This window comes from Onychomys torridus, chromosome 10 (assembly GCF_903995425.1).
Source record: "Onychomys torridus chromosome 10, mOncTor1.1, whole genome shotgun sequence".
Lineage (NCBI taxonomy): Eukaryota > Metazoa > Chordata > Mammalia > Rodentia > Cricetidae > Onychomys > Onychomys torridus.
In genome coordinates this window covers 71,545,542-71,566,857 of record NC_050452.1, presented here as the reverse complement: position 1 = coordinate 71,566,857, position 21,316 = coordinate 71,545,542, and the positions used below count along the sequence as shown (strand labels likewise).

At 40.0% G+C, this 21,316-nt stretch overlaps 1 protein-coding gene across 6 annotated transcripts in view; it reads right to left on the bottom strand.

Annotated features, from left to right (window-relative positions):
* The window catches only part of Evi5 (ecotropic viral integration site 5), a 161,857-nt gene that overhangs the window by 9,051 nt on the left and 131,490 nt on the right, over window positions 1–21,316 (bottom strand). For all 6 annotated transcript variants that reach the window (XM_036200503.1, XM_036200505.1, XM_036200506.1 and 3 more), the window contains one exon: window positions 17,532–17,627. In XM_036200503.1, coding sequence (XP_036056396.1) covers window positions 17,532–17,627 — 96 coding nt within the window. The remainder of the gene's footprint in view (window positions 1–17,531; window positions 17,628–21,316) is intronic.

The following is a 21,316-nucleotide window of genomic DNA, read 5'->3' as shown; positions in this document are numbered from 1 at the left end:
TAGGATTAAAGGCCTGTGCCACCACCACCCAAACTACCCAAAATCCTTTTTTTTTTTTTTGGAGACAGGGTTTCTCTGTGTAGCTTTGGAGCCTGTTCTGGAACTTGCTCTGTAGACCAGGTTGGTCTTGAACTCATGAAGATCCGCCTGCCTCTGCCTCCTGAGTGCTGGGATTAAAGGCATGCGCCACCACTGCCCAACTCTGAATTCTTTATAGCGTATTTTCAATGACATGCTACATTTTCTCTTTCTTTTTTCTTCAACATTGTCAAGCTGAGGATGACCCTAACTCCTGATCTTCCCTCTATCCTCCACGCACAAGAATTACAAGTGTATGTACCACCAGGCTCTAAATTTTTCTCTCAGCTTCTTTAAAAAGCTGTATTATAGCTGGGACTGGTGATGCACAACTTTAATATCAGCACTCAGGAGCAGAGGCAGGTGGATCTTTGTGAGTCTGAGGCCAACCTTGTCTACAAAGTGAGTTCTAGGACAGCCAGGGCTACACAGAAAAACCCTGTCTCAAAAAAAAAAAAAGAAAAAAAGAAAAAAAAAAGCTGTATTATAAACATGACGAAGATTAAAACTAGCAACAAGCACCCAAACCAAAAGATTTCCAGAGAACTCAAACAGGAAACCAATAAAAGTGATCATCTGGAGGTCATGACTTCTTAATCATTGTAAGCCCAAATCCTAACATGCATTATCTAAGTAGTCTAAGTTAAAACACTAAGACATTTCACTGAAACACTAAGTAACTTAAAGCTAAAAAAAGAATTAGCACTAAGTAAGTCATTAAAAAACACTCCACATTTCATAAATGAAATGATTTATTCACATTCAGAAGCTGTGAAGAGCTGTGCACCAACTTGTGGAAAGGGCAGGAGGTTTGGAACTGGGAAACTGATCCTGCCCACGTGTTTCTAGAGCAGGAGGGAGGGGAACCATCTACAGAGACTCTGACTGTCACACAGAGGAAGCCGAATGCAGTCCTGTGGGCAAGCAAAGTGAGACTTGCTGAGCGTCTTCTTCCTGGCAGCTGATGGATCTTGACAAAATTGAAACTATTAGCAATATTTAGGCAGTAGCCTAAAGCCAGTGGCAAAGGCTAGGAATATATGAGGTTCTATGTAAATTATGACCAATCACAGGAAATAAATCACTTCACACTTGTTTCACTCTGAACTTTAAGGCTAGATCAAAGTACCATGAACATTTCATTTGATTTAACCTTAACCGAAGTTCATTAAAGAACACTCAAACTGTTAGCAAGATGCCCTCATTAAGTTTTTCTTTTCTATTTGGACTGAATTGTGTTAACAGAAATTGCTAAAGCTTTATGATGGATTTTTCTCAGTCCATCAAATCAAGATAATAGACTCTGACAAACAGTACACTAAATGCTTAAGAAGAGAGCAAACAAGGCTTCTGTAGTCAGTCACCTTGTGTCTGGAGAAGAACCTAAACATCCGATATCAGGGTATCACAACAGTGTACAACAAACCCACAGGAGAAGCCATGCACTGCCCCAAAGGGAGAAGCTGAAGGTGGTGGTGCCTGAGCCGGGTTTTTAAGGATAAGAAGGCGTTAAAGGGGAAATCCAGGTATAGGAGGCACAGTGAGAGACGAGAGGCCTGGGAATGTGTTACTATGTGTTGATAAGCTACAAGTAGTTTGGGGGGGCTGGATCTAGGTCTTGAGAGAGTAAACAAGAGAAGCAGGGACTAAACTAGGAAGAATCTCAATTTATGCTGAAGAATAACTTGATGAGAGCTCTGAGGAGTCATGGAAGCTGGGGAGGCATGTCATTATGTCTACATAATCATCTGTAACCCTGCTCGTGGCAATATAATGTATACTTCTTTTGTGGTCTACTGGCTTGATAGGAACATATTGGCCTTTACAGTGTACTTGGAATTGTTTAAAGTGCCTTTCTGGTATGAATTTAATTCCACCACTACTTCCTACAAAGTAATGAGGGACAAAATAATTTGCCCATACTAACACAGCTAGGTATCAACTACACCCCTGGCTCTGGTGCAGGTCCCATACTCTCTATTTAGGCAGGCATAACATACTGTCTATTCAAACAGGCATAGACAGCCTAAATAGCTACAAATAAAATGGGATATAGGATGATAAACAAAGTTAACAGAAAATCAAGACCCAAGTCTGAGGATGGCATATTTCAATTGCTCAATGCTATGGTCTCCTCTAGTAGGTCAATTACACTCAAGATACACGGCACACTTATGAATCCATTCTCAAAAGATGTACATATCTCTATGCAAAAAATATCTTTAAACACTGTAATAGGCCCAATTCGTGGACCTCTGGGAATTTCCAAAAGACAAGTAACATCATTTTTCAAATATGGCTAGTGAGTCAGTTATGCATGTGTGACACACACACTGTAATCCAAGAACTTGGGAAGGAGGCTTGTGAGTTAGAGGCCAACCTTGGTTACACAGTGAGACTTTATCTCAAAATGAAGAAAAAAAGGGGACAGGTCTACTGCAGCCCAGAGCATAGACCACCTATTTGGAGAGGTTTTACTATACCCATAGAGCTGTGTAACTATCACCACAACCGACCTTAGGGTATTTTCATTACACACACATACACACACATACACACACATACACACACACACACACACACACACACACACACACACACACACACACACCCCCACACACCCCACACACCCTCTCAACTGTCATGTCCTGGTCCTCCTTCCCCCTTCTCAGCAACCCCATTGATCTATGGCTGTCTCTACAGATTTTCCTCTCCCCTGCTTCTCATGTAAGTTGTGACACTGAATCTGTGGCTTTTCTGGCTGACTGCTCCTTGTTGTCTGTTACAGCACACATCAGTGTTCTTCTGTCATGTGTTACAGCACACATCAGTGTTCTTCTGCCATGTGTTACAGCACACATCAGTGTTCTTCTGCCATGTGTACAGCACACATCAGTATTCTGTCATGTGTACAGCACACATCAGTGTTCTTCTGTCTGTCACAGCACACATCGGTGTTCTTCTGTTACAGCACACATCAGTGTTCTTCTGTCATGTGTACAGCACACATCAGTGTTCTTCTGTCATGTGTACAGCACACATCAGTGTTCTTCTGTCTGTCACAGCACACATCAGTGTTCTTCTGTCATGTGTACAGCACACATCAGTGTTCTTCTGTCTGTCACAGCACACATCAGTGTTCTTCTGTCTGTCACAGCACACATCAGTGTTCTTCTGTCATGTGTTACAGCACACATCGGTGTTCTGTCATGTGTCACAGCACACATCAGTGTTCTTCTGTCATGTGTTACAGCACACATCAGTGTTCTTCTGTCATGTGTCACAGCACACATCAGTGTTCTTCTGTCATGTACAGCACACATCGTGTTCTTCTGTCATATGTGCAGCACACATCAGTGTTCTTCTGTCTGTTACAGCACACATCAGTGTTCTTCTGTCATATGTACAGCACACATCAGTGTTCTTCTGTCATATGTGCAGCACACATCAGTGTTCTTCTGTCTGTTACAGCACACATCAGTGTTCTTCTGTCATGTGTACAGCACACATCAGTGTTCTTCTGTCATGTGTACAGCACACATCAGTGTTCTTCTGTCATGTGTACAGCACACATCAGTGTTCTTCTGTCTGTCACAGCACACATCAGTGTTCTTCTGTCATGTGTACAGCACACATCAGTATTCTTCTGTCATGTGTACAGCACACATCAGTGTTCTTCTGTCTGTCACAGCACACATCAGTGTTCTTCTGTCATGTGTACAGCACACATCAGTGTTCTTCTGTCTGTCACAGCACACATCAGTGTTCTTCTGTCTGTCACAGCACACATCAGTGTTCTTCTGTCATGTGTTACAGCACACATCGGTGTTCTGTCATGTGTCACAGCACACATCAGTGTTCTTCTGTCATGTGTTACAGCACACATCAGTATTCTTCTGTCATGTGTTACAGCACACATCAGTGTTCTTCTGTCATATGTACAGCACACATCAGTGTTCTTCTGTCATATGTGCAGCACACATCAGTGTTCTTCTGTCTGTTACAGCACACATCAGTGTTCTTCTGTCATGTGTACAGCACACATCAGTGTTCTTCTGTCATATGTGCAGCACACATCAGTGTTCTTCTGTCATGTGTACAGCACACATCAGTGTTCTTCTGTCATGTGTACAGCACACATCAGTGTTCTTCTGTCATGTGTACAGCACACGTCAGTGTTCTTCTGTCATGTGTACAGCACACGTCAGTGTTCTTCTGTCATGTGTACAGCACACATCAGTATTCTTCTGTCATGTGTACAGCACACATCAGTGTTCTTCTGTCATGTGTACAGCACACATCAGTGTTCTGTCTGTTACAGCACACATCAGTGTTCTGTCTGTTACAGCACACATCAGTGTTCTTTTGTTACCTGGTCCCCTTCAATCACATGGATATGCTGTACCTATCCACTTGTCAGCAGACAGATGTCTGAACTGGCTTTATTTTCTGAATACTATAAACAATGCTATGAATATTCACACACGTGTTTCAGCATGGACATTTCCTTTTTCTTGGATAGAAAGACAGAAGTGGAACTGGTAGGCAGAGGGTAAATATGTTTAGCCTTTTAGGAAAATAAAACATTATCTTCCGAAGTATATGTACCATTTTCTTTTCCTTGCTGTGTACAGAGTTCAGATTTATCCATATCCTTGTCAATGTTTATTCTCTGCTTATCTGTTCCTGGTTAGTAGGAAGTGGAAATGTGCTGCTGTTTTGATTTGTATTTCCTTGATGGTTAATAATGCTGAATATATTTTTCTTGTGGTTACTGGCCATTTGTAGATATTTTTAAAAATGGTCTGAGATTCTTTACTTGCTTAGTGAGGTAATAACCTTTGTATATTTTATACTCTTGATAAAATGATTATTTACTTGATTAAAACCAGGTAGTCATTTTGTCTGTATGACTCAAACACAGATACTGACAGGTTGAAAATAAGTAAGTCTACTTGAAAAGTAATTTCTACCTCATAAAAGAAAAATCACTAACAATGTAAACCTTCAATATATAGTTCTCTCAAAAAATAAGTGATGGCTATCTCCTTCAACTTCGTCTTAAATAGAAAGGAAATGCTACAATAAAAGCTTAATGTTTTAGGCTGAGGTATTAAGTATGAAGAAGGGCTCATGAATGGCTTGCTGTGTTCATTCCCTCTGGTGCTGTAACTCCTGATCATGCCATTTTCAAACATGTAAGACACATCCTCCCCTCCCCCTGCCAGGGAGCACAAAACCTCCTCCTTCAGCTGGGTCAGCACCCGACTCCTCTTCATCCTGAGGCTTGCAGGCTGCTCAGTGAAGATTGGGTACTCGCAAACCACATGACCTCATGAATGCTATCTTATCACATCACAGGTTCCTCACACTGACCACAACTTAAATCAGACAGGCAGCAGAGCAGCACAAAGTCTATGATATGTATATTGGTAGACGTTTCCATCTGTTCTGTTTGTGGGGAGAGAAAATCTGATTATCTCATGTCCAACTGCATCTGTGAGATACTGTTCATGAAAAGCACATGATTTACTGTTTGAAAAGCCACAGTTGAAAACTTTGTGCTTTAGTAAATCTGAGAGCCAGCAGTTCAGCTTTTACCAAAGATACTTAGTACATGTTCTTAATTTGAAAAAAAAAAAAAAAAAGAAAGAAAAAAAAGCTAGCACTATGTAACTTATTTTTTAAAAGTAACATAAAAATTAAGTTACTTGCTGGGCATGGAGCTGCATGTCTTTAATCCCAGTACTAGAGGGGCAAAGGCAGGCAGATCTCCATAAATTCAAGATCTAAAAGAAAACAAAAATTTAAAAATGACTAATCGTATTCTAAAATCGAAGTTCAAGAAACCAGCCTCTTAATCGAAGAAGACTCAGCATGAAAAACAAGTGTCAAAATAAAAGTACACAAACATTGAAAAAAATTAGGATAGGGGCTGGAGAGACGGCTCAGCGGTTGATCACACCGGCTGCTCTTCCAGAGGTCCTGGGTTCAATCCCCAGAACCCACATGGCAGTTCACAACTGTAACTCCAGTTCCAGGGAATCCAAAAAACACAGAAATATATGCAGGCAAAATACCGATGCACATAAGAAAAAAATAAACACTGAAAAACACTTTAAGTGTCAGGTATTATGTGGTTTAGTGAATAACAGTAATAGAACATCACAATTACATTTAAAAGATTCAAGCTGGCTCTGAGACTCTGTAACTCACTCTATGGACCAAGATCTCAAAAGGACTGGAACTCAAACTTCTCTCTGAGTGCAACCCAGGAAGTAGACTGCCTCTGTGGATCTTCTCTTGCTTACAGAGCTCTGCTTGCTTGCGCTGGAGATGTAGCTCAGGGTAGGCAGGGTGGAGAACACACGAGGCCCTGGGTGTGAGCTCCAGCTCAGGGGTGGGGGGATGAAAGAAAGATGTCTGCCTTTACTCAATTACTCTCTATGAGAGCTCTTTTCAGGCCCACGTAAAAACAAAGGGCTGGAGAAATGACTATGTTTTCTTACAAAAATACTGACTGCCATTTATTTTATTTTTAACCTAGGTGGTCTTTTTTTTTTTTTTTTTTTTAATAGGTTTCACTCTGTAGCCCATTCTGGCCTGGTACTTTTGGCAATTCTACTTCAGTCTCAAGTACTAGAATTACAGATGTGAGCCACTACACCCAACCTTCTAAGTGATATGCCTTAGTTTCCTTTCTTTCTTTTCTTTTTGTTCTCTTTTTTCTTTTCTTTTTTTTGGAGCTGAGGATCAAACCCAGGGCCTTGTGCTTGCTAGGCAAGCGCTCTATCACTGAGCTAAATCCCCACCCCCTGTCTTCTTTTTCTTTGTGGAGATAGAATCTTACTCTGTAGCTCAGACTGGCTTCAGACTTGAAGGAATCCCGCTGCCTCCACCCATGAGCACTGGGGTTAAGTCACCACGCCGTCCTAGGGTTCTCAACCTTCACACTGCCATTCTAACTGTCCCAGGGAATTTTAGGGCCATCTCTTAAGACACTTATTGATCAGCACTAATAAACACTGCTTTGGTACTATACTCTGGAGTATAAATATTCCCATGTAGTGTGAAATACTATTTAGATGCTCACAAGCTCAGAAGCGACAAGTTCTGGGGGCGGGGAAAGGTGGGTGCAGGGGTAGGGGAGGAGGCTCAACATAGACCTGCTTGAGAGAATTCCCACTGGCCAAATTTGGGACAATGTGATCTCCAAGAGAAGTAGCTACAAAAAAAGAGTTCCTGTTATAGTGGCAATACTCTCAAAAGGCAGTAGATTTAGAAAGCTGATCACGACTCTTTTTCACTGCCAATTTCCACAGCCAAGGAATATACACAGCCAAGTACAGTGGTGAAGTAAATGCTGTGGTCTCCCCTTCCTTGGCCCATCAAAACAGCTCAGCATTCTAGTCAATGTACACTGACTTGTCCTGCTCTATGACCAGTGTGCTGTCTTGTGAAGATATTTATTTGACCCTTTAAATCTAAATATTAGATCCAAATCCTGTATTCTCTAAATTGGCCACTTGCTCAGATTTTATACTATTGATATTGCACGTATGTATGTATGTATGTATGTATGTGCACCATGTGCATGCCTAATGCCCTCAAAAGTCAGAAGAGTGTTTGGATCCCGTGAGGTTGAAGTTACAAATGGCTATAACCTACCACGTGGGTGGTAGGAATTGAATCCAGGGCCTCTGAAAGACCAGCCAGTGCTCTTAACCCAAGCCATCTCTCCAGACCTATCCTAGGAATCCTCAGCAAATCTGTATATATTCCCAAGAGATCTCCTTGTTTTCTCTAAGTTCTGGCACCTTTCCTCTTGTTTTCTGAATTTGAATCTTTTTTTTTTTTTTTTTGAGCTGAGCGCTCTACCACTGAGCTAAATCCCCAACCCCTGATTTTGAATCTTAAGTGGTTTTTGGATTACTTTAGCCCCTCCCATCAGACCCAATTTTTAAAAATTCTTATGAATTAACCCCAGCTTTTAATGAGATCAATACTACAGATGCACATACTTCATTACAAAGTTAAAAGTCCCTGTGACCTACAGCATGAATGAGATGCACAGTGTACATAACTGGGTAGACCTTCTTTTCACACAATAGAATGTAAATCTGAAAATTGGTTAAGACAAGGCAGCCTGTGTAGAATTTTAGTTTTTCCTTGAATGTGATAAATTATGCTATTTTTGAGGCAGGGAATGAGCAGAAAAATTTGCAGTCCTGTATATGGGAAAAAATAGAACTATCTAGCAGAAGTTTGGCCACTAGTTAAATTATGAACTCTTTATACAGAATATAGTCAACAGCTCAACTAATTTATCTAACTCATCTGCAGTTATGCTTGTATTTGTTAGGTAACACAGATATATGAACTGTGGTGACTATTTTCATCTATTTCTGCTTCTGACAATATCAGATCTGGCTTGAAAACAACAGTTGCCTGTGTCTAGAAAGTCATCTTATCTTCAAGATTTTAGGATACTCCACTAAAAACTGAGGAATGTGCAAGGCCACGTTAAATGATTTTCCTTGTTTTGAATGAAATGAAAATCCAAAATCTGTAGAAGAAAAGGAAAGAATTCCAAGTGAAACTAGACTTCTGCTCCCTGGATATCATGTGTCCTGAGAGAAGTGGTTCATTTTTAATCAAACAGGGACATTTGGAGGTTAGTAACACGCACCGTCACACATGTCACCAGGGTTATAGAAGGGCAGGATGCTGCATGTCACACCTTTTGCAGGGACATTAATTTGGTCTCCTTCATATACCAACAACTGTGTGATTATGAGTAAGTTCCCTGACTCTTCGGCCCTAACTTTTTCACAAATCTAGTGAAATGCCACATAAATTTTAAAACACTTCAGACCTAAAAATACATGAACCTTAAACCTTGGCTTTGAGTACTGCTACAGTTTGGGTCTTACATGTCCCCAGAGGTCCATGTATTAAAGGGCCGGTCTCCAGGGATGACGCTAATGGGCGGTTCTATACCTTTCATGAGATGGTGTTAGACTAAGGATGTAGCGGTGATGCAGTGCTTGCTTAGCACCCGTAATGCCAAACACACATACTCAGAGGAGAGGGGAGAGAACAAAAGAGGAAGAGATGGAGAGAGTGCCTAGGAAGGTCATTGTGGGAGTGTCCCTAAAGACAGGTGAAATGTGGTGCCCTGCATTCCTGGCCACAAGATGAGGGATGTCGTCCCACCACACATTGCTGCCATGATGTGCTGCTTCAACAAGGCTCCAAGGAACAGAACCAACCAATCACTGACTGGTACCTACATATCTGTTGAGCTAAAGTAATTGTTCTGTCTTTATAAGCTCATTATCCTAGGCTTTTCATTAGTGATGGAGCTGCTAACCTCAGTATTTTAGGATGTAATATAGAGGCAGAATGCTGACTACTATACACAAGGCCTGGGTTTGAGTCCCAGGTCCAAACAGATAAGAATGCAAAATGAGCATTTCATGTAGTAATATTATTCTAAATAAAAATATTATGTATGACATAATAATTAAACTTAACTTAAAAATATAAATAGAAGTTCTAAGACTTATAAGCCACACAGACATTTAAGGATCTTAAGGTAATCTTCACAGGTACAAATAGGATTGTTTACTCTGTTCGTGGAACGGTTTAGTCAGCAAAGAAAAAGTACTCACTTGCCCGAGACTGGCATGAGCTCCCACACCGATTCAATGAAAGAAAGGCCAATTTTAAGGTTTTACGTCTTTGTAGTTAGAAACTGCTACTCTGGGAAAACTAAGCTTTTTCTACGGTAAAAACAAATGACAACTTACACCTTGTGTATTAATTTTAAACATTACAATTTTCTTAGAAATCAAAATCAGTAGCCATCAGAACAAACAAACATTTTTTATTTAAAAAAAAAATCCCCATTTCTGTTTCTAGAACTGCATGGATGCTATCTATGCAGTTTGTGGGTAAGGATATGAATTCTATTCTTTTTTTTTTTTTTTTAAAGAGCTAAGGATCGAACCCAGGGCCTTGTGCTTGCTAGGCAAGTGCTCTACCACTGAGCTAAATCCCCAACTCCATGAATTCTATTCTTGGTGACTACTTTATGAACAAGGGAATTCTTGGAGCCCTGCTATACCTAACAGGAAATCTTGAAGACTTAAAGAAACAAGCAGCAGACAATGAGCACGCAGCTAAAGGAACAAAATGGAGGCTGTGCGTGAAGAAGCTTTCCACACAAGCCTGACCCCTGAGTTTGACCCTTGGAACCCATGGAAAGGCAGATGGAGTCAGACAAGCACAGTCTCCTCTTAAGTGTTCTTGGTGCTGGTTTTGTTTCTCTGCTTCTGAGACAGCCTTGTTTAGCTCAGACTGACCACAACCCCCATGTGCTGATGAACTCATGGTCATCTTGCCCACCTCCACGTCCCAAGTGCTGGGATTAAAGGTGTGCACAGCCATACAAGGCTAAATATTTTGATTCTAAAGATCATTGTCCAAATGAGTTTTTTCTTTGTGGCAGGGTCTTTCTATGTAGTTCTGAATGGTCTTAAACTCATTCTGTAGCCTAGTGATCCTCATACCCTAGCCTCTATACTGTTGGGATTACAGACATATAATGCCCAGCCATCAGTCTTTTTTCTAGGGGTAGGGGTGGGGTTGAGACAGAGTTTCTCTGTGTAGTTTTGGTGCCTGTCCTGGATCTCACTCTGCAGACCAGGCTGACCTCGAACTCACAGAGATCTGCCTGACTCTGCCTCCTGAGTGCTGGGATTAAAGGCATGCGCCATGGCCACCCAGCAGCCATCAGTCTGTAAATGCTTTTTTATATTGAAAATATTCAAATTCAAATATCATTTCATCACTCATTTACAAAATACATCTTAAAAATTTACTTATTCACACATCCTTGTGTGTATCTGTTCATGTTCATATAGTACAAATGCCCTTGAGGGCCAGGAGAGGGTGTCATATCCCCTGGAGCTGACATCATAGGAGGTGTGAGCCATCCAGCATGGTGCTGGGAACCCCTGCTCTCTAAAGAATGGCAGTGCTCTTAACAATCAAGCCATTTCTCCAGCCCTGTACTAGTAATTATTTTGTATTTTTAAAAAATTATTTATTATGTGTACAGTGTTCTGCCCGAATGTATGTCTGCACACCAGAAAAGGGCATCAGGTTTTATTATGGATGGTTGTGAGCCACCACGTGGTTGCTGGCAATTGAACTCAGGACCTCTAAAAGAGCTGCTAGTGCTCTTAACCTCTGAGCCATCTCTCCAGCCCTACTAATAATTTTAAACCAATACAAAAGAATGAAACTATCAGAAAAATGGAAAAACTGTAAAAGTACAAAGAGGTATACTGTCATTTGATTCTTAAGAGTTTTTGGTCATTCAGTGGGTTACAGATATTTGTCATTGTTTAGGGTGGTTGGTTACAAGTTTGTTATTAGTAATAGTTTAAAAACAAAGGAGATTAGACTCAGGGTTCTTGTTTTGAAAAAGAAAAAGAGAAAAGGGGATACAGCTGTAAAAGGATAGGGTAGGTTATTGAATCTACTCTGAAAAAAGGGGATATGGATAGGATAGAATAAAAAGGAAGATTATTGGATCTACTTTTAAAAAGCAACTACTTGTTTTAAATGTTTTACATTGATATGGGTCTTTGTATACTGATAAAAATTTGAGATTATTTTTGTTAGAACATACTATATATACATTTCTATTTTTGTTCAAGGTATTATACCTATAAACCTCATTTAACAATGTAATGCAAATTTTTAGTTCTTAAAAGTTATTATTACTGCCGGGCAGTGGTGGTGATGCCTTTAATCCCAGCACTCGGGAGGCAGAGCCAGGCAGATCTCTGTGAGCTGGAGGCCAGCCTGGGCTACCAAGTGAGTTCCAGGAAAGGCGCAAAGCTACACAGAGAAACCCTGTCTCAAAAAACAAAAAAACAAAACAACAACAACAAAAAGTTATTATTACCAACTAATTAGGATATAAAGAAATTCAAGTTAGTAGTTAGTCATTACAATCAAACTTGTAGTCATATTAGGTATGTTTTCAAGGTTAAACAGAGATATATTTTAGATAGAGAGGTCATCTTCAAACACTTCAGAGAATATGGCAGCATTTTAATAACACAGGTCCTTTTTCTATTTTTTTTTTTTTTTTTTAATGACAATGAGACATCTGCTCCTGGCAGCACCAATCTACTTCGGAGAAGATAATGAGCATCCAAGAAACTCCATATGGAGTTTACTTTCTTTGTGGCAAAAGTAAACCACTGGGCAAGAAAGTGCCCTTGCCGTGACTGCTGACAGTGTGCTGCCCAAATGGACAAGCAGGTCACAAAAGAAAGTGACTGCCAAACCTTGCCAAGGTGGGACAGTCCTTCAAAAATCCTGCTTCATAGAAAAGTCTGTGAAGAAAAAAAAAATGAAAAAAAAAAGAAAGAAAAGTCTATCATATATTCTAGGCCTGTAGGCTGAAGATGGATGCCCCAACATTACAGAGGAACCTTGGATGACTGTCCAGGCAGTCAGCTGTTTCTGTCATTTCTCACATTTTTTGGAAGTGGCTTGCTTGCATTTCTTGCTTACTCAGGTTTACTTATTTGCTTCTTGGGTCTCTGGCGTTGAGGACTAGATAGTTATAGTTTTCCTTGTTACCAGATTCAGAAAAGAAATTCACTAAAGTGTAAAGTGTGTAAGTTTGGGAGACATCAAAAGATAGGTTTCGGTTGGTAATACAAGTTAGGACAGAAAGTGAATTATGTACAACACTTTGGACTCACCAAAACAGGATAAATAATGGAGTATTTTCTCTGAATTTGTCAAGTGTTAATGGACTAGACATGATTGATGTAGTGACTGCATGTATATATTGTATGTAGTTACTGAACTTATTACAGTTTTTCTTATATTAGTTATAATCTTTTTTTAAAATTTCAGACAACAAGGGGAAATGTGGTGATATTTTGTGCATGATCTATCAAATAAAGCTTGCCTGAAGATCAGGGGGCAACGCCAGCCACCAATTAACCATAGAGTCGAGGCAGTGGTGGCACACACCTTTAATCCCAGCACTGGGAATCTCATGCCTTTGCTCCCAGTACTTGGGAGGCACACGCCTTTAATCCCAGCACAGGTAGTGATATGGCTGGGCGGAGAAAGGAATACAAGGTAGGAAGAGAAAGGAGCTCAGTCTTTTCTGCTGAGGACTTGGTGAGGTGAGAGGTGGCTGTGGCTTGTTCCTTTGTTTCTCTGATCTTTCAGCATTTACCCCAATATCTGGCTCTGGGTTTTTATTAAGACCTATTAGGATTTGTGTTTTAAAAATTCTACTTTAATAACAAAGTGAGTGTTACCTATTAAAATTATATTAAGCGTTTTTAGGGCATTAAGAATACTTTTTGGGTCAGGCGGTGGTGGTGCACGCCTTTAATCCCAGCAGGCGGAAGGTAGAAGCAGGAGGATCTCTGTGAGTTCGAGGCCAGTCTAGGCTACAGAGTGAGTTCTAGGACAGACTCCAAAACTACACAGAGAAACCCTGCCTGGAAAAACAAAACAAAACAAAACAAAAAACCTTTTGGTGGGTATTTAATTATATCTTTGGCTCAGGTTACATTAACATAAGAATTTTTTTGTTTGTTTGTTTTTTGTTTTTATTTTTTTCGAGACAGGGTTTCTCTGTAGCTTTGGAGGCTGTCCTGGAACTCGCTTTGTAGACCAGGCTGGCCTCGAATTCTCAGAGATCCACCTGGCTCTGGCTCCTGAGTGCTGGGATTACAGGCATACGCCACCACCGCCCACCAAGAATTTTAAAATGAGTATTTAACATCTATTTTCTAAGCAAACATCAGCAAAAGCTTTGTTTATGGATTTCCTTTATTCACTTAAATTTCTATTTGCCTACTTAGTTTGTAGAAACAATAAAAGATTCCTATGACATATGATGATCTGCCTTGAAAAAGAAAACTGTCTCTTTTGGACAGCTGCAAACACGTTCTAGGGAATTGTATCACAGCTCATGTGCTAATAGCTACTCCTAAGAATTCAGATATTAGAGCTAATGTCTGTAGAAACAGTCTAGGGAGAGCAAGCTGAACTAGGCTGGAATCTGGTTTAGCCATCGGTTTCTGGGAAAATAACCATTCTTGAGTTTCAGTGTCCAGTCCACGCAGCTAAGAACAGTACCGTGTTGAGAAGGGACTGGCCAGGATCAGCAGTGGTCCCAGTGAACTACCTAACACAATGAGTACTCAGTAGACGTCACTGGGTTACAGACCACCAGTATACCCAGAGAGCATTAAAACAGCCTGCTTCATCGAGCGGACTACGGAAGGGGTCACAATTATCACATAGACAGTGCCATACCTACAAAGGAAGATGACCATGCTAAGTTTCTCTTTAGATGCCCTTCAATAAGAACAAATAGCTAGCAAAATGACTGTTAACAGTCACATGATCAACTACAATATTAATATTTAAAGGAAAATTTTCATATTGAAAGTCAAAGATTTAGCAAATTCTAGCATACAAATGTTACCACTGTGAGATTGACTTTCGTTATCTGTCTTAAACTGTGAAAGACTGTCTCAAAGAAAGTAAACAGAATGTAAAAGTGGCACAGTATTTAACCCCCTTAGAAGGATACCAGAACTGGACAATAGTAATTATAGTAGTAATTTTTTAAAAAAGATTTGCCTATGTATTATTTATGTGTAAGTATGTGTGCCTATGGTGAATCTATGTACATCATGCATGTGTGAGTGCCAAAGGAGGCCAGAGGGCATGGGATTACCTGGAACTGGAGTTACAGCCTGTTGCAAGCTGCCTGAGGTTCGTGCTGGGGAACTGAATCCAAGTCCTCTATAAGACCGGTAAGTTCTCTTAACCACCGAGTCATCTCTCCATCCCTCATAGAAGTTATTTCGGTGGCAAGTCTATCCCTTGTTTTTTAAAGACTTACTTTATATTTATTTATGTGCATATGTGTCCATCTGTGTATGAGAATGTGCACGTGCAGGTGCTTAGGATGCCAGGAGAGGACATGGACCCCCTGGAGTTGGAATTACAAGCAGTCATGAGCCTCTGAAAGTCAGGTTCTCTGCAAAGAGCAGCAAATGCTCTTAACCAGCAAGCCATCTCTTCAGCCCGTCAGTCAGGCTATTTCAACCAGTATCCCAGTTTAAATTTTCATTTGTTGTCTAGCTTCTTTTGTGATAAACTAAAACAGGCAAATGAATTAAAATCTACTTGGAAAACACAATGGAACAGCATCTCCAACTGATTACCTGAGATGATTTCATATTACCTCCTAAATACCTTCCTTCTGCTCAGTCTACCCATCCCTTCTGATGACTTAGTCACATGAATCCTTCAGTCAGATTCTGCCTCCATCAAGCTACTACCATGTACTCAGGTTTGTTTCTGAGCCTGTGTGTGTGGTCCCCAGCTGTACTGTGTGCTTTCCATGGCCCATAACGCCTATCAGAGGCATTCCCCCAACACCACCCCCAACCCAAGACAAGGTCTTACCATGGATCTCTGGTGGTCCTGGAACTCACTCTGTAGACCAGGCTGGCCTCTGCCTCCCAAGTGCTGGGATTAAAGGTGTGCATCACTATGCCCAGTTTACCAGGGGCCTTCTTAAACTCAGGAATTTGGCTATTCTGAACTATATCTCATCACAAATTTATAGTCTTTAATTTGGATCTAGCCCTTTAACAGAACATTGGACTCTGAAAATTAGTTTTCTCTTCAAGTCTATACAATAAACTGCTCTCAAAGTTATTAATTTATAGAGACAAAACACACACACACACACCTTGCATATGCATACATAATTAGTCAGTGGAGCACATAAGAATTCCAGTGTTCCAGAACCTTCAGCCAAAGGATTGAAAGTTTGAAATCAATCTAGATGGCATTTGAGATCCTGCCTCCACAGAACAATGTAATTAAGGCTAAATCTCATGTAATTTTCAGTCTTGATGAGACAAACTTTTTTTTAGTCACATATGACAGGCAAAATTAATTCCTGTTGATTTAGGTTAGTTTTAGAAATATAATCAATTTACATATAATTTTCTTAATCCAACAATACCAGTTTTCTTACACTTTATGGGAAATTGCTTTATTTCTGTCATAATTTCTTAAGAACACACTCTGGGGATAAGGAGAAGTTCCCAGAGGGAGGATTTGCAGAATACCCACAGTGACAGAGATAAAACACAAGTTATTTGTTAAAAGTTTACTAACAGTTAAAGGCATACATAAGATCCCCTCCAATGTTACCATGCATAATAATACTAATGTTGATAGGAATGGCCCTGATACACCACAGGAGACTGGACTGAATGAGCCACATGTGAATCTGTCAGCTTTGTTTTAAGTTTGGTTTCCTCTGCACCAGGAATTCACTTGTAAACTAACTACCTGCAGGAAGTTATTTCACCAACACTCAGCCTTCAACTGAAGGATGTAAGGTCAGGAAAGGGCAATGTCCACACTTGTTCCTTTGAGGTTTAGATTCATCTAGTGGTCAAGGAGTTTCCTTTCTTCATTTTAAAAGCAAATCAAGTTTATGCTATCCTTTTAAATCTCGTTACTGTGAATAAATATTATTTTACAAATATTCAAAATAAGAAATGCAGTTTTATCTGTATTGCTGAATATGTATCATGAGAAAATAATAAAGACCAGGAAATCATACCTAAACTGCACTAACAAAAAGATTCTCAAGGCCAGGCGGGGGTGGTGTACGCCTTTAATCCCAGCACTCGGGAGACAGAGCCAGGAGGATCTCTGTGAGTTCAAGGCCAGCCTGGTCTCCAAAGTTCCAGGAAAGGTGGAAGCTACACAGAAAAACCCTGTCTCGAAAAACAAACAAACAAACAAAAAGATTCTCTCCAGTCACAATAGATTGGTTTAAATAAATTAAATTAGCCTAAGAGCTAGTCAAATTCTGGGAAATTTCATTGGCTGAATGTCAGAGATTCTAGGTGCCAGTTTAAGAAACATTAAAATACTAAGAAATCTGTTTAACTGATATTAGGCAAGTATCCTTTTTTGCAATCTCAGTAAGAGCTTCCCCCCACTCAACGGCAAGCACCACAAATCCAGTCAGTTAGGTGTAAGGAAATTTTAATATAACTGCAGGATACTGAAGATGTGGGTGCCTACCAAGTGTTCTCAGATCACAATTAAAAAGATAAGATACATACCAGAATTGATCATTTTAAGTTATTAAACGTTTAAGAAAGGCAAGTCCTTAATATTTGAACACAAATACTTTGCTTAAAAAGGCAATCTTCTAAGCTGCTCTTAACTACAATCATGAATTCATGAATTCAGAGTCAACATGTAGCACGAAAAGGTCAGTAATAAAGTAAGTGTTACATCAAGAGAGGAAGGAAGGAAGGACTATGTGAAGACCAACACCTATCACTCACCTCGTGAGTCAGCTCTGCTATCTGATCCCTCAGCTCCCTGACGTACTGGTGAGAGTCGGACCTGCTAAGCTGTCCATGGAGCTCATCCTCTTCTTTCTGTGTTTTGTGACAACAGACATATCAGCAGACGGTTTTACATCATGAACTAACGTATTCTAAGACACAGGGCAGCAGTTTAGTGAGCTAAATTATGATCAAATCCATTCTATCTCTGAAAAGTAATTCCTAATGAATTAAACTGAGTGTTTCTAAAATATGCCTAATGAATGACGACAAAGCATACACTTTTTAAAATATACCCTTGAGAAAGTTTTAGAAATTAATGATCAAACAGGTCCTCTGATGACAAAATTACCCTTGAATTTCAAGGCCATTCATGTACTTATTTTCGTATGCGGTTGTTTTTCTACCCACACCATAAAAGCCAGTGCCTAGTCAAAAGCTGATGAGACTCCCAGTTATACTTGAAATCATTTTGAAGCAGAAAAAAGGGATATTAACTGGGAGTCTCCTGTTAAATCTGCTCAGGAATATGCACTGGGAGTCCTAGACATATCTGATTTCTAAAAATGCTTTGGGGACTGAAGAAAGGGCTCAGCAATTCTGAGCATGTACTGCTATTAAAGATGTCCTGAGTTCAATTCCCATCACCCATGTCAGGTGGTATACAACAGCCTGCAACTCCAGCTCCAGAAGCTCTGACATACGGGACACCCTCCCCTGGCCTCTCCAGGCAACCGCACTCACATGCACACACCCGCCCAGACTCACGTGCACACACAGAACCGAAAACAGACAGCAGAGTGGAGTAAGTCTATAATAAGTGGAGTCAGTCATAATGGTGCTCTTGGTCCTAGCAGTTGCTGAGTAGGGATGGGGCCATTTTCCAAGGGTACAGCTATTAGGGAGAAGCCATCTTTTCCTTTTCTTCTCAGTACACATCCCTCGGCTGGCCTGTAATTTACTATAGAGATTAGGCTGGACTCAAACTTAGAGATCTGTCTGCTTCTGTGTCTATGGAGATAATCAGTTGAACAGTTTTAGTGTAATCTTCCTATAACAGTCTGTACATATATGATCAACATGCTTGGACACACAGTTATTTTTGCCACATTACAGAGAGTAGCAGTACAAGCTGAATGACATTCAACAGAGCAACAAGGCATATACTGTGTTTTCAGAGAACTTTGCAAGCCCCTGTAAGCTGCCTTAATGCTATTTGGGTATTTATAGGCTTTTAAAGTCAGTTTTCGTATTGCACCTTCAAAATGAAGGGTCACATGGAAGAAAATTTTCCAGTGCAGCAATTCCTTCTGCTACATTTCAAAATCACAAGTTGAGACCCTGGACCTCTCCTTCAGACCTCAAAGTATACACGAGCCCACCTTCCATTTTACGCCTATATATGTTCCTCAAATATCCTTGGCAGAAAGTAGAAATAACTAACTTCCAAGAACAAAAATGGGTAGCTATCCTATAGTCAGGAACCCAGGCCCCTATCCTGCTCTCTCCATGAGAACTGTCTTTGTTGCTGTGATCACATGTTAACTGAACTTGGTCTTTTCTTCCAATCCTTTTATCAAATTATTCCTATACACTGACTTTTTGTTCTGTCTTCTTTTGGCAACATCGCTTTAAAGAAGGAAAACCGGTAGTGGAAGATGACCCACTGGACTGATTCAATGTAGCTCATACTCAGATTCAATGCAACTCATATTAACTTAAAACTTAGAAATCTGTTTGAGCCAATGGCCAGAGAAAAGACAGAGACACAACACAGAACAGCAGAGACATGAAGTCAAAATCCCAACAAAATCATTTCTGAAGTCTTCCATCTTTTCCCATTTAAGTAAACAGTAATGCCTCTTCATTTATGTTACTTTTCAATAAAACAGTAGCTAATACACTGAATATATATGAGGCCTTCTCATTTGAGGTTCTCCAGGGGAAATAAGCTCCAACGCCTGCAGCAGCATCATATGTAAAGGTTAAGAATGCTCCTGGCACCTGGGCTAGTACTAAGTACCATCAAGAACTCATTCAGATAGTTTAATACTCTTGTGGAGCTCAGATAAAGATAGCACTTAGGCCAAAAATAGTTCTCATTCTTTACAAGCAATCAACAACAACCTTGTTTTGTTACTTCTTCAACAACTTTTTTCTTTTTCTTTCTTTATCTCCCCCACCTTTTCAAGACAGGGTCTTGCTATGTAGACTTGGAACTCGTTCTATAGACCAGGCTGGCCTCAAACTCAGAGATCAGCCCACCTCTGCCTCCCAAGCACTGGGATTGAAGGTATCTGCCACTAGGCCCAATTTATTTCTACAGAATTTCAAAGAAAGTAAAGTGGTTACACAGGAGTAGAGACAGCTGACACATTTTTGGTTGTGATTTTACAGCATTCTGAACATGAGAAATGGTGACGCATGTGGGTAGGAGAGTTACGAAGCTCCAAGCAGAATGTGTCCTGGATGTGGTGTTCACAGGTTTTCATCTTTACTTACATATTTCTTTAATTTCTGCTAATTTCACTGGGAACTGCAATATAAAGGAACCCAAGAGGCCATGCTACAGCCCTTGGTATTTACCATCCAAGCTAATAATTCTGTTCCTCAAATTCTTATTATAATTGACAGCTGCATCTGATTTTGGAACATTCCACATTTTATATATAACAAAATCTACTATTTACAATTTGTATGTTTACATTTCTATGTGTGAGTATATACACATGAGTACAAGTGTCTACCAAGTCCAAAAGAGGGTGTTGGATCCCCTGAAGCTGGAGTTACAGGTGGTTGTGAACCGCCATGTGGACGCTGGGAACAGAACTCAGCTCCTCTGCAAGAGCTAGATGTGTTCTTACTCACTGAACCAACTCTCAAGCTCTTAAAGTTTGTTTTTAAACCTGTTTTGTTTTTACTGATTTCTCAATGCTCAAAATTAAAACAAATTGAAATGAATAATTTATACATAATTCGAAATTCCAAAGACAATATGTCATTTTGATTGCAACCTTCAAAATGTATTCTTGTATGCAGACACATATGAATATTTTCACATCCACAACTACAAATTCATGCTTAAAATATAAATTTAAAACATAAATCATACTCTATGCTTACTAAACTTATTTATATTTCATATAGATTGTTCTATTAAGTATTTTAAAACATGGCATTTGATAATTTTCAAATGTTTAAATTAATCACTTTTTTTTAACCTGAGGACTGAACAATCCCCAACCCTCACTTTTTTATTCATTCCATTCTTTAAATATTTCAAAGGCACAGAACAAAAAAACAACATAGGAAAAGAAAAATGACTGGTGAACAGACCACTAAAACTCAGTGGTATGGTTACATAGATATGTAACTTATCCTTACCCTAAGGTCTTCCTTGGCTCCACATTAACTCTACTTCAAACTGCTACCTCTTCACAGTAGGAAAAAGTGGAGCAAAGGGGGGCCAGTGAACGAGCAGGAAGAAGAGTACACTGGAGAAGAGGCTATAAGGAGGGGACAGTGCTCACGAAGATGAGTCAATGACCCCACTGCTCTTAGAGAAAGCAGTCCCCCAATTCCAGCATTCCAAATTGCAGCAGCACTGGGGGAAGCCACTATTCATCCACAGGAGCATCACTTGGTAATAGTCACTCATCAGGTGTCTTCAGCAATCCTTTTGGTGTGTGTGTCTAATTTTCATATCCTATCATATTTACAATCTTGATTAAATAAGAAGTAAACTCCCTAACTAGGAAGATATGAGCTGATATAAAATCCAA